The sequence below is a fragment of the Bolinopsis microptera genome, chromosome 5, assembly GCF_026151205.1.
Source record: "Bolinopsis microptera isolate Bmic1 chromosome 5, MBARI_Bmic_1.0, whole genome shotgun sequence".
NCBI classification, from domain to species: Eukaryota; Metazoa; Ctenophora; class Tentaculata; order Lobata; family Bolinopsidae; genus Bolinopsis; species Bolinopsis microptera.
Window position 1 is genome coordinate 2,954,228 of NC_087076.1, and position 14,422 is coordinate 2,968,649.

Here is a 14,422-nt window from a genome sequence, read left to right on the forward strand (position 1 = left end):
ACTCGGGCACAAAAGTATGTCGAGTGATGCTTTGCTCTGATCGGCTCTTTGTTATCACGTGATCGAGTTTCTTTGTTCTGATTGGTCGGTGATTGTCACGTGATCGTGATTTAGACGTTTGGTTGGTCTGATGAGGATAGAGATCGACAGACAATGCAGTGCAGCATTTCAGGAAATGGGCGCGGTATTCAGTTATCAAAGTAAAACTTAATTACACGCTCAATAAAAGATGTTTCTGCCGTTGTTACTATTCACTGGAACACTTATAAAAGTTTGGCGATTTTTGGCTACATTCTTTAGACCATATGCACACTGGAAGGTCTTACTGAGAATTCCAAGGACCAAATGCCAGCCATTGATAATAAAGAATACCGGCGTCGAACATACATGTATTACAAAAATATTTCAGAATCAATTTCTCTAACTGGCTGCAACAATTCCAATAAAATTATTCATGTATACAGGATGAAGGATCAGACCGCACGCGCAGACACGTAACCGAAGAAAATACGTCAGAACCATGATTCAGATTTCAAGCATAGCTCGTTAAATTTATGCAAAAATCTGGTGACACTCTACGTCCGATCCGATCCAGTTTGAAACCGGAGCTGAGATTAGAGAATGGGAACACAAACGCTACAAATTAGGGTTTGTTACACTAGGTGCCAATCTACACATGCTCAAAATAGAGATAACGACCCTTTCTTTTGGCACCTAGACCCGCGTGTCATCGTGATTTTCCCGCCCGGCCATTGGTGGAAAACCAGAAACAGGGCTTCCCTGATTGGCTGTTCGAGTCAAGAAGAGCAAAGCAGGAGCGGGAGAGAGAGTACGATGATGTTCCGAAAAGTGGAGGCTAATTAACGGCGATCACCCTGCCCGAGAGTCATTGTACGTTTTCACTCCGTTATAGACGGTTACACCGCCGTTAATGACACAGAACGTACTTGAAAATCCAATTTCCGGCAATCACGACAGAACGTTTGTCGTGCTAGTTAAATTAATGCGTTTCCACGGAAGCCTTGTCCTACAGCTACTTATCTTATGGTTTGTACTAATTACTCTAAATTATTACCGGTAAGGAACGCGGTTTCTCATATAAATGTGGTTGTAACACCGCTGATATTTCTAATTCAGGATACACACACGCCCTGATAGAATATTCTAGAACCCAGGATAGCGTCAGGGTAGTTAACTGGAGTTAGCGTGTCCCAGGGGCCTAGGAACAGAAGAATAATTGTACAATATGGGACTCTAAATCATATCTTAACAGTCATAATTATTTGTGAGTGATGTTGTGGCGACGGTGTTTCAGTTGCCTGTAATTATGTGTGCCAGACTGACCCTATTTAAGAAAAGCTTCACGGGATATTCTGATTTACTGGTCGTATTAGGGCAGACCAAATAATGAGAATTTTATCGGTAAACAAACTGAAATCTTCACAGTCACAGCAACTGTCGCATACAAATAACAGTTTATCTACAAAATGTTGCATTTATCCCAGGCATTTTGGGACTAGTTTTTATCTGTGAAGAGGAGTGCCAGAGAAACACGCGGCGCCACAGTCGTTTCATTGGATTGACGTAAATATAAGAGATAATAAAGCAAAAGGACGTGAATGTCTGGTATATGACATCACAGTGAGGGCATATGACGTGAATAAACCAATAAAATGGAAGTTATGTTACATAAATTGAATGTATGAAAATATTCAGACAATTGTTGAACATTTCTTTAACAATTGTAAACGCCCATTGCCCATGGTTAATAACAGCTCCGAAATACCAATGTCAAAATAGCAACACAGATAAACAAAGGAAGAAGTGAGGACTGACCGTGACGTAACATGTCGTCTACCATCGCCTCCGTTATCCTGCCGTGGAACCACCTGAAGAAAACGGTCGTTGTTAAAATCCACATTTAAACGCTCGACAGTTTTTTAAGCTGACTGATATGACGAACAGATATGATTAGACACAGGCCGCCTAGGAGGGAGGGGGTCTAGGTCGAGATAGGGTATGTTGTGTTGAAAATTATCATTAACCTCGTCGAGTATTTCTCATCCAGAGATTGAAGAGAACCAGATAAGCTTGAAAGGTAGGACACAGAAGCAGATAGCCTCTGTCTGCTGAGAAGACAAGAAATAGAAAGGAGGCTACACCCTATCATTTCAAACCGAGTACTATGCTAACAAATAGGCTACAAGAACAATACAAAATGCAAAAGTGGGTAACTAATGTCTGCATCCAAGCCAATGGCAGACGTTTTTAGTCGACGGGGTATTAACATGAAGCCGAATAAGAATATTTAGTAAGGCAGCACGTACGCCTGCATCAATTACAAAATAGTGCATTGCATTATGGTGTGATTTTTGATACCAAACCCGACTCAATTCTCAAATTTCAGGATTATTTCACCAACAGACTGCTTTAGACCAGACATTTCAGGGCGACAGTTCCGAAGACATGGCTTCTGTAAACCGATCATAAATAAATAACGTCGTTCAGTAATCAAAAAGTAATGGAAAGTTGATCTGTTCAACGGTTGTATGGATGTATTATAACTCACTCGTATTTGTAATAATCCTCGTCTTCGTGCGGGATTTCCTGCACCAGAACCCTCAGAATGAGACCAGTTTCCCCAGACTTCTCTCGGCGTCCCCGAATATACCGACAGTCCTCGCCGTCCAGAATGTCGTCAGTTACAAATATGTCTCCCAACTTGAAACTGAAATTGGGAGATGATAAATGTTTCCTACCCTTCGTTTGTGCTATTATTAGCAGTTGAACATATTTACATAACATGTGTTATGGGTATTTTGCAAGGATAATAGCAGGCCAGAATTAGGAGATGTGAAATGTATCGTTTTTTGCATATTAGAGTTTTAGCCACTGGTAGGTTGGTCTGCACGGAGCCCCACAGTTTCAATTCCTTGTTTAACTAGCCGTACAGCAAGAATATCCACTGTGTTCACCAGGTTAGGCACATAACCAACACTATTCTGCCAAAGTCACCCTGCCCAAAGTTAGCTTTGAGGGCGAAAAAAGCTTTGATAACATACGTTCACAAACGTTGCGTTGGTAAGCGCGGTGATTCAGAATTCGCGGTTAAATGTTAAGCTAATACGTCATTGGGAACGAACGGTATGCCTCACTTTGCCTAATTTTGCAAAATTAGGGCATTTTAATGGACCTATATGCACCATTTGAGGATTAAGAATTTTATCAATACAAGACTATTCTCAAAGTTTGGCTGATACTGCAGACTGATGTCTCCTGAAGTTCGAAACATTTGATAACGGAGTCTATTCAAAAGGGCCTTTTAATGAGCCTATGTCAAGTAATATGAGCCTAGATTGGGTGGTTTGTTGTTGCGGATTAATGAAGATGTGATTTGAACTCAAGGTAACGTGATATTATTATTCGCTAAACCACCGAACATGTGTTAATATTAGACAGTGATGTATAAGATAGGCGTGGTCGCCGCGCCCTTCCTTAAAAAATCAAATACGCGACAGAGGTTTGTAGAACCCAGAGGCCGCGCCTTCTGCCGAAAAATAATCTTAATTACCAGACCTCCTTCTCGAACGTGCTTCCTATTATCAGAAAAAAACGGGCATTTCCTGCAATTCTACCATTCGGCCGGGCCAAGATAAGAGTAAGATTTGACATCTTAATCGAGAGATAAGTCAATTAAAATAAACTCGTGCGCGCGCAATTTTCCTTAGCGCGGGAACTCTCTTTACTCAAAATGCACAGCGAGCGACGTAAGATGACACAACCGTATCTTGTGTGTGCCCACATGAAGCCCAGTAAGTCGAAGTCTTTCGTTTTCGTCAGGGCTCAAATTGGCCTGAGCTATTCGATAATATATATGAATTAGTTTGTGCAGGTAGCAGGATAGCACAACATATGATACGTTATGAAGAGAATAATTGACTCAAAATAAGATATGGAGTACGAAACACGTGTCTGCCGTATGTTAAAAAACTCCCGAAAACTTTGCAATACAGCTCGAGTATTAATTTTAAATTAACCCGATGGCGAGGTCCAAGAATGAAGATGGCTTACCTGAGGACGTCCTGTGACTCATCTTCCTTAGGAATGTAACTCGCTTTGGCCTTTAATCGCTTCTCTCGAGGAACTGCCTGAAAATGTTCAAGAGATATTATTCCGAGTCAAGCGGAAGGTCGCCCAGATATATCTTGATACCAGATATATTGACTGTTCGAGGCATCAAGTTTAACTTCGTAGAAGTAAGCGTTCTTCAGAACTCGTGGCACTTTCGATAAAATACAATCAGCTTTTAGTACCTAGACTCAGAGGTATATGGATATTACGTCTAAAGACTATGAGGACTAGAACATCGATATATAGGTATTTTAGAGTGGAATATCATACCGGGACATGTATTAATGAGTAATGTGTATTCACTTGTGAAGTAGAGACAGAACGAGTGAGACCCGTACTTTCCTGCAAAGTTGCGCCACAGCCAACCCCCTCAATTGGTTTGAGAGTCAAGAGTGCAGTTGATGACTATAAACCTCGATACAACACAAAGATCGGAACAATTGCTAGACGGTATAAATAATAAATACACATAAGCGGAAAGTGAAATGATGGGATATCACTTAGTCGTTATTTATACCCTAGAGAGATCACGTGTGACTTTGACGGAAACTTGTGAAAAGAAGCCTTAGTGTTGGAAGCTCCGATTATAAAGGTTGCTAGAAAGTAGCGGTGGGTTTTCTAGATGTGGAATATATAGATTAGTCGTTTAGTGGGATCTAGAAAGAAGATAATATAATGTATAATATCCGTTGATACTTTATGTGTATTATACACTAGCTCCGTCTATATTATTGTTTTATTTGATACAGGCGAGAGTTCATAACGTACTATATCATGGATCTTTATCAAATTGAAGATGATATATTGTCACCAGGATTATTGTCGCCCTGAAGCCACTTTCCCAGTAGACACTGTTGTGTAGGTGACCACTGTGTTCCCAAACCATAAATATCAGGCATGTAATAATTGAGCAATTTGTGTTGATAATATGTTGATAATATGTTGCTTTTCAACTATCAGCTCTTAGTTTGTAGTTGATATTTATCACAATACTATAAATATAATCTTTATAAAGAACAGGGTACAACAGAATCAACGCATCGATAATAACGTCAAGCATCAAAGTGGGCAAGACCACACGTGCAAATTAAAAATTTCGGTTAGATTCGTGCGCAATTATATATTCATTATTTGGCGTTGTTTCTTTGTATGAGATCTCGCGTTTGTGCCTAGTGGCCTTGTTAAGTACCTGTTAAGTTCTCAGGCATTTGCTTATCTTACAAAACATTGGTTTGGTATTTTTAGATGTTTCTCATCCGGAAACTGAAAATAATTTTGATTTGTCTGATACATAACATAGTATTTGTTATCCCATTATCTGCTGTTTATAATGCCATAAATAGCCCGCTTCAGTTGGAGAAACCATTGCATTAGTTTGAAATGATATGCGAATATTTGTGGTAATATTGTGGATAGTATGTTCACTTTGAAAATAAAGGTTTGGAATTCGTCGTACAAGTTTTGGTGGTGGTGTAAGGAATGTTGCGACGTTAAATTTGATACAGTATATTTGATACAGTACTTGTTGAAGCGCCAGAAGTAGCGAGCACGCTGTAAAGGGTGCCCATAAAGTGGTTTAGTGTGTGGCAAAGTAACCAGCTATCAGTAACATCTTTACACCAGAAGTGTGGAATGTTCTGGAGTTCTACCAAAGCAGTATGGTTGAGGGAAAGCTAGAATACTCCTGCAGTAAAGCCATACAATCTTCGCAAGCCCTCCACGATGCCTCGTTCACTCTTCCCGAATGATATAGATGACTTTGGAAAGATCCAAGGTCCATGTTGGGAATTACTTAGACGCCATACCAAATAGTCTTCCCAGAAGAGATACTGTACAGAAGAGATACTGAACAGCAAAACCACATTCCACAACAGTGCTTAGAATGATAAATGAACATTTACCGCCGACATCACCTTCTTGGTGTCTTGCGTAAACAATTTGGTCACTTCTAGCTATTTGTTACATAACCTAATCCATTGTCTAGCAGCAAGCAGCCACTGATAATTACACGTTTTAACGTCCAAATCAAAGTATGTAACAATTAAACCAGTATATAAAGATTTCTGAGCATTTGGGCCAGAATTGTGGATTTCTTGTTAAATATTACAGTGGTTCTAAAATCACTACAATTTTCTTTCGCTGTAATATTATCGTTCTTTCAGAAAAGACTCATTAAGGACGATGTTTTATAACTACGTGAATAGAATATCATCTTTAATAAGTCAGAAACAACCGCAATTTTAGAATGAAACATCACCTGATTAAAACATTTCACAGCTAAATCACACATTACAAGCTTAATGATGGTACCAAGTAAGCTTAATAAGTCGCCAACAATCGTATGAAGTGTAACGTATAAATTGATGAAAGTAATCAAAATGATTATCAGGAGCAAATCTGTTTGAATGTCAGATTTGTGGCATTACTGGTGGCTTTGAGATGGGTCCACAAATGCGATACGTGGTATACTTACTTCATGGAAACGTTACTGTTTGGATCGTTACCGCACGATTACCGGTTCAAGAGGCTTCCACTCACTATTAACACTTAACAGGTAACATGTTCACAATCCATGTTGAAGTTTGGGAATTGGGGAGGCACTTTACAGGCAATATAAGATAAGGGCATTACAACGTTAAATTGGTGAGAAAGAAGACAGAAGGAAGAAAATTACCATTGAATGTTGCTTTGTTACTAAGATAATGCTAATTATTGGTATTATTAAACGAACACGAAAATTTAAAACAACCTTAAGTGTTTTTGACACAATATTTTGACATCCCAATAAACTTGTATATTTATAAAAAGAGTATTATCCAAAGAAGGACAGTTAAAACCCCGATTGTCAGTTTTCTTCAATCGGTAACACGGCGTTGTTAAACACCGTTGGCCAACACAAGATGGCGCTAAATTACAACCCAAGGCCGCTAAATTAGGTCCCTCTGTTAATTTTGGCCAGCACTGTAAATCAGAAGCCTCCTTTCGCAGAGCCGCGATAGCTTTTATAGGCCGAACAATTGAAGGGCATCTTTCATGACGTCATATTAAATGCCCACATTTGGGCATTTAAAACTCACCTGATAATATAGTTGCCCATATTTGGGCAAATAAAACTGGCCTGTCAGTATGCCTACTTTAAACTGGTGCTCTAAAAGAATGTAATGATCTAATGGCTGTAACTGCTGGTGGGAAGGTGATGCACCTTGTTTTGACAGGTGACAGGTCTGAAGTGACGAGTAATAACTGTGGCACTGGAGTCATGTGTCAAAACATATATAATATAAATATACGACATATAAATATAATATAAATATACGACGTATATAAATATATATTAAATATATACTGCACTTACAACTGAGAACTAATACTCACAACTTAAAAGTTACGAGTATGTTTATTAGTTACTTAGTGTGTACAAGGATAAGTTTACTACAACTGGGTAGATGAAAGACACCCCCGAAAATTAGTTAAGTTTGTGCCCATAGGTTCTGGTTAAGACTCAAAATTATAAGAAACTAGTACTCAAACATGACTTTGGTAGGGTATAGTAGTAGTAGTAGTATAGTATAGAAAATAATCATCGTAACGCAAACCAGCGACAAGTTCAGCGCAACACATCTGCATGAAAATAACTTTGCAAACGCTACCAATGTACCATTACGAATAAGCCATCCATTGCACAGCGTGGAGGATGGAGATACACCATATTAACTAGACCTAACTCAACCCACACTACCGTTATTCTTAACAATACACGAAAAAAGAGAAACAAATGAACCAATTAACTAGTTAATTAATAGTACTTACCCTCTTGGGGGAGAGAGGAGACTTGAGGTATAAACCAGCCAAGAGTGGAGACACTTGGCTGAAATATCCAATTATGCTACTCAACGTTGGGAATTTGTAGATACTGATGTAGTATTCACCTAAGATCGTTTTTATCCTGAAAATATCGAGTGTTACGTTTGTGATGATGAAGCTCGTTTTTATTTAGATGGCAGCGATCTGATTTATTTGGCGGCTCGTTTATGTTTCAGTATATTGTACGCAACATTGCTGGCAGGCTGGCAAACCTTCTTGCCAACACACGTCATGTTGACGTAAGCGTACAACTACTTTTCAAGTAAGCCTTGACTTTGAGAGACTACAATACACTGTCACATATTCCAGCCGGCGGGTGACGTCACACTGGTGACGTAACAAACTGCAAATGGCTGTAATTTTATTGTGATGCATACTTTCTGCTTCACAGAAACTATGAATAAAACAGACGATGTATTAACGTTTGATCTTAAAATAAACAGAACTCTTGAATCATGGATGAAAATGTTTGTTAACGTAGATTATTTAAACTCAGTGTCGCAGGTATATCCTAATAAGAATATGAGTCCGTCAATGATACCTTCCAGATATTATGTCACTTGACGTCACGTACTGTCACGTACTGTCACGTACTGATGATATATTGCTTGGCACATGCTACTGTTTTCAGACTCACACAAGGAAAAGTCAGACTGAGAAGTAACGTAGCAAAGAATGGTGTCATTATATTTATCATACTATGTATCGTGTATACTCTAGTGTTGAACGTTTTTATACCCCATTAAGTTGACGGTTACTCCGACTTTTGAGTTAACCCGCTGTGAAATTATATATCCGTCATGTGCACTTAAGATAACAGTTCATCAGCTCCGTCACAATTAATTCTAATCAAACCAACCCCAAAATTCAGAAAAAGTGATCACATCGAAAACATGGTGTCAGTTTCACTTTAGCATATAAAGTTTAAATTGAGTAAATTTAATTTTAACGTTAGAATACACTGTGCAATTAATCAGAGCTAGAGATTAACGGATTATCTGATAAAAGATTGTCGAAGGATTAAACCTTGAATTTCTTTCTATTATGTCTGAGATCTCCCCAATTAGGAGCATTAAAAGGGCGACAAACAATTCCAATCTACACAATTTGTCTCGTTATATACTATGTATCATTTTCGTGTGTGGTAATAAGATCTCATAATCATTAATAATAAACTTAACTCAACCTCAAACGCTTTGTTCCGGTGTTTTATTGTGATCCGAATAATTGGAATTATATCACGCACTGTAAAATACAGTGACCGTAGATTATTTCAAATCAATTCCGTGTTCCCTTCTAACTCTCAGTAAATATTTGAAAGACAGGTTTGGTGCGTTTCTAGTGCTTTATCAATTGACTAACTGAGCTAAGTAACATCAAGTTCACTTTCTTTCACACACAATGCTTGCCACGTGGTGTCACGTGACGTCACCACGTGGTCACCAAGCTATTCCTAGCGTATTTTAAATAGCTTTATATCTGACATTCACTCGACTTGCCGGCTGAAATGGACTATACATAAATGTGATATCATTGCAAAAAAATGCTCATTCAATTAGAAGGGACTCTAAATCACCCTAGTGTATGTATATTTTTTGAGATGGTAATAAAATGTGATGACAACACTATAATGTGATCTCTATCTCCCATGGCTGGAACCTGAAATACTGGACCTGTGCCAGACGCTGTGGGTATGGCATGTTCGTGACTTTCTCTCCTGTATTTATACACTATTTGTCTGTCGTCAGCGGAGAGAGACTGAGAGAGAAAGGACCAATATATACAAAATATACGGAGGTGATCTAATGGAACATACCGTACTGTTGGCCTGTGATCTCATTCAATTGATTTTAGTGATGAAATATTACAATTTTATTGTGCATATAACAATAATATCTATAGAAATAAAGGGAAAGGTACCGGTCAGTGAAATTTACGTAGCACAAATAAAATGCATTAATTAACTGACAGTCTCCCATATGTTTGCCCACTTAAAAGGGTTGCGTAGTAGACTTTTTTTGGGGTACCGTCTGTTAGATAATAGATTTAGCAAAGCCGCGTTTACAGTTCGGATAAATTTAGGGCATAATCGCGCTTCTGTTGGGAAAACACGGGGCCGCTGACCGTGGCAAGAACTAGCACAATCAGAAGTGTATATACTGTATCAGAACATACTATTTCCAATCAGAAAGACGCAGGGCGGGTGAAAAGTTTAACTTTTTTCCTTAGAACCTGACAGAGATGGAAGATGGTAAATGTTTCCTTACCGAAAGTACGAACCAGCCAGCATGTTGAGTTTTTAAAACTTGGGCCCGTTGAAACGTGGTAGACATAGAAATGTATCCTGGTCAGGAATAGTCTTCATGTGAAATTACAGCTCCATCGACAGACGCAATAAGCTTTATAACCAGGCCTTGTGTTAAAAGTAGCTGTATTACAGCACAGTAGCCTGGTGGCCCACTGTGTACAGCATAACAAACTAGTTTATTACAACACAAGTGGTGAAAGAACTGGCTAATTTTAGTATGAACTAGGTTACAGGGGGATATTTTAACTGCGTGCGAGATGTTAAGCAGCGTTCTGCACAAACAGCTCCGCCGATCGGTTCTCTCCTAAAATAATCATATTATCCACACTAACTGGCATTAGTAAAGTTATTGTTCCTCTTTACTCAGATATTTATAACTTGACACTACTAACTACGAGTCATCAAAGTATAACCAACATAATTTCCAAATAGATCACCTTCAAAAGACGCGCTATCTCTCCCAGCTTGCCCCTGCAATCTCCGCTTATCATTCAGCTATGTAAGGAATCTGTAGTATTGTATCGTATTACGAGTAAAAGCAAAGAAATTAAAGCAAGCAAGAGGGGGTAAAGGAATGCGGGCACGCAGCATAATAATATGTGGAGCATTTACAGGCTACAGGGTTACGAACCGGTTTTAAATTGAGATAATGGACCGGTGACAAAGTGGCCGAGAAGGCTGGACTATCCTCCGCAGCAAACACACTACTAACATACAGAGACAGTATTCTTGTGTAAACATAAACAAAGACAATCTCTCCTTAAACAAATCGTCATGAAAGCATTACCACATGCAGCTGGGGGAGGGGGGCCGGGGGGGGGGGGGGCACATTTACTGGCACTTTTGGAAATTTGCAATGAAAAATGACGAAAACAATGGAACCCCCAATGACATAACAAACACAGTCGCTCCTACAACTGAAGTACTTTCTGCTTGGTAATCAACACTGCACTAGTTGGATGAGTGTTATATATAGACTTTCTAACCACGCAGCCTGAAACAATCCCGGAACTAAACCGGTCTAAATAGATTTCACTGGATAACAAATATATGGTCAAAAATATGTCATTTTACCGGTTAAAACAGGTCATTTTACGGTTCAAACAGGTTATTTTACCGGTTCAAACAGAGCATAATAATGTAGGCTGGACGATTTTGACTGGCATCAGAACCGTCGCCAAGTGCTTGCCTTACTGACTACCAAAATATGAAATAAAGCTCATCTATTAGGAGAGACTATCAGTGCTTATATCTTCTTGACAAAACCTTGGAAATGGACACGTTATCATTTATCGGACGTGTTATCTGAGACATTGTTGATCTCAACAGATCAACAAATAGTGCTTTATAATGCGTTAGTATCTTATCTCAACAAAAATAATGTTCCACACCGACAAAGAAATTATGACTCGATCAAGAAATGAACCACACCATACCAACTTTTGACGGATAAGCTCACCCCACACAAAGTTAAAATCGACTATTTTTAGTAGCTGATATTTAATAAAGATCTGTTTATTTATCAACTATTGCAGCTACATAACCTTACATAGTCATCACAGCGGTATTTAACTTAGTAAGCTAAGTAATGGAGCGAGAAGTGTTACCTAACCCCGCGAGAAGTGTTACCTAACCCCGTGAGAAGTGTTACCTAACCCCGCGAGAAGTGTTACCTAACCCCGCGAGAAGCATTACCTAACCCCGTGAGAAGCGTTACCTAACCCCGCGAGAAGTGTTACCTAACCCCGCGAGAAGTGTTACCTAACCCCGCGAGAAGTGTTACCTAACCCCGCGAGAAGTGTTACCTAACCCCGCGAGAAGTGTTACCTAACCCCGCGAGAAGTGTTACCTAACCCCGCGAGAAGTGTTACCTAACCCCGTGAGAAGTGTTACCTAACTCCGCGAGAAGTGTTACCTAACCCCGCGAGAAGTGTTACCTAACCCCGTGAGAAGTGTTACCTAACCCCGCGAGAAGTGTTACCTAACCCCGCGAGAAGTGTTACCTAACCCCGCGAGAAGTGTTACCTAACCCCGCGAGAAGTGTTACCTAACCCCGTGAGAAGTGTTACCTAACCCCGCGAGAAGTGTTACCTAACCCCGCGAGAAGTGTTACCTAACCCCGTGAGAAGTGTTACCTAACCCCGCGAGAAGTGTTACCTAACCCCGCGAGAAGTGTTACCTAACCCCGCGAGAAGTGTTACCTAACCCCGCGAGAAGCTGTTACCTAACCCCGCGAGAAGTGTTACCTAACCCCGCGAGAAGTGTTACCTAACCCCGTGAGAAGTGTTACCTAACCCCGCGAGAAGTGTTACCTAACCCCGTGAGAAGTGTTACCTAACCCCGCGAGAAGTGTTACCTAACCCCGTGAGAAGTGTTACCTAACCCCGCGAGAAGCGTTACCTAACCCCGCGAGAAGTGTTACCTAACCCCGCGAGAAGTGTTACCTAACCCCGCGAGAAGTGTTACCTAACCCCGCGAGAAGTGTTACCTAACCCCGCGAGAAGTGTTACCTAACCCCGCGAGAAGTGTTACCTAACCCCGCGAGAAGCATTACCTAACCCCGCGAGAAGTGTTACCTAACCCCGCGAGAAGTGTTACCTAACCCCGTGAGAAGTGTTACCTAACCCCGCGAGAAGTGTTACCTAACCCCGCGAGAAGTGTTACCTAACCCCGTGAGAAGTGTTACCTAACCCCGCGAGAAGCGTTACCTAACCCCGCGAGAAGTGTTACCTAACCCCGCGAGAAGTGTTACCTAACCCCGCGAGAAGTGTTACCTAACCCCGCGAGAAGTGTTACCTAACCCCGTGAGAAGTGTTACCTAACCCCGCGAGAAGTGTTACCTAACCCCGCGAGAAGTGTTACCTAACCCCGCGAGTTTAAATATAAATGAATTTCTCACAGATCAACACAAGTTCATAATCCTCGGATCTCAAAAACAAGCCCATATTCTCATTAGACAACCTAAATCCCAGCAATTTTAGGGAAAGGCATGTGTTTGATTAATAGACTTCTTCAATGAGTGTCTCTCAAGACAAAGCAGGTCAATCAAGCGGCTAAAGAACACAGATGTAGGGTTCTGTAAAGGTTATGTAAGGTTATGGCACCCGGACTACGGCTTTAGTGACAGAGCCTGCCTTCTTTTGTCTTTATGGCCTCTGGGGCATTTTTGAAAAGAGTCAAGTCTGCAGCCTCAGAGAGATGAAATCTTAGATGTTAAATAACCGCTAATTGGCAAAACAGAAAGCTTTATTAGGTATCCGTATCTGGTATTCGAAATTTTATTGAACATAAATTCCATGTGCTGATGAACTTCTGATCAGTCTGGGGTAAATATGTTCCCACAACGCTCTAGAGTACGCCCTTCCCGGAGTTGGTTTCAGAGAAAAGTAAAAGCTGGTGGGTGGGCGGGTTGGTAGTCGCTATTCCCCGCGACACAGTTCAAGACAGCAGTTCCTGCCAGGCAGTACTCTCTCAAGTGACGGGTTACAGCTCAGCTAGACAACCTCTCCAGCTCAGACACGTCACCCCCTCCGTATCAGGCCCGGGAAGCCGGCCCGAGTCATTCAAAAATTTCATATTGGTCTGACAAAATTTAGCAGATGACATGGCCGGGTGAGTGCACTACAAGGGGGGGTGAAGAGAAGGGGATGTTAGTCGGCTTGTGCCTTATCGGCACAGCTCCGTCTTTCACAGATAGGGAGTCTCTCGAAAAGCACTTAACTGACTTTCGACAGTCGTCTAATATGATACTTGGGACGTCCGCCGACGATTAAAAGTTGTGCAATTTAATAAACCGAGGAGATGTTTGTGGGATTCGGAAACTCCGAGCACTCGGACCAGCTTGTGAGGAGACAGTTTGAAGCTGGTTATGAACAGGAATCCTAATCGGCAAACCCAACTTGCCATTCCGTCTGGCACTTTTATAGTCGGGAATATTGGAGCTTCTACAACTAGTGTTAACTAAACTTATAGGAATTATCAGTCTTTTACACGTTTGACGTTATATTTTTAATCATGATTTAAGAATAATATGCAGGAATGATTCGAGATTCCCATTGTGCGGATTTGAAGAAGCAGACTAGATTTTATAAATAGCATTAACGTACTAAACGTATTTAT

General features: G+C 40.5%; 1 protein-coding gene across 1 annotated transcript in view; it reads right to left on the reverse strand.

Moving 5' to 3' along the window:
• The window catches only part of LOC134815360 (ras GTPase-activating protein 1-like), a 37,453-nt gene that overhangs the window by 15,321 nt on the left and 7,710 nt on the right, over positions 1 to 14,422 (reverse strand). The window contains exons 3-6 of the mRNA XM_063823883.1: positions 7,942 to 8,077; positions 4,072 to 4,148; positions 2,570 to 2,728; positions 1,837 to 1,889 (exon numbers count right to left, since the gene is read on the reverse strand). Of these exons, the coding sequence (XP_063679953.1) occupies positions 1,837 to 1,889; positions 2,570 to 2,728; positions 4,072 to 4,148; positions 7,942 to 8,077 (425 nt within the window). The remainder of the gene's footprint in view (positions 1 to 1,836; positions 1,890 to 2,569; positions 2,729 to 4,071; positions 4,149 to 7,941; positions 8,078 to 14,422) is intronic.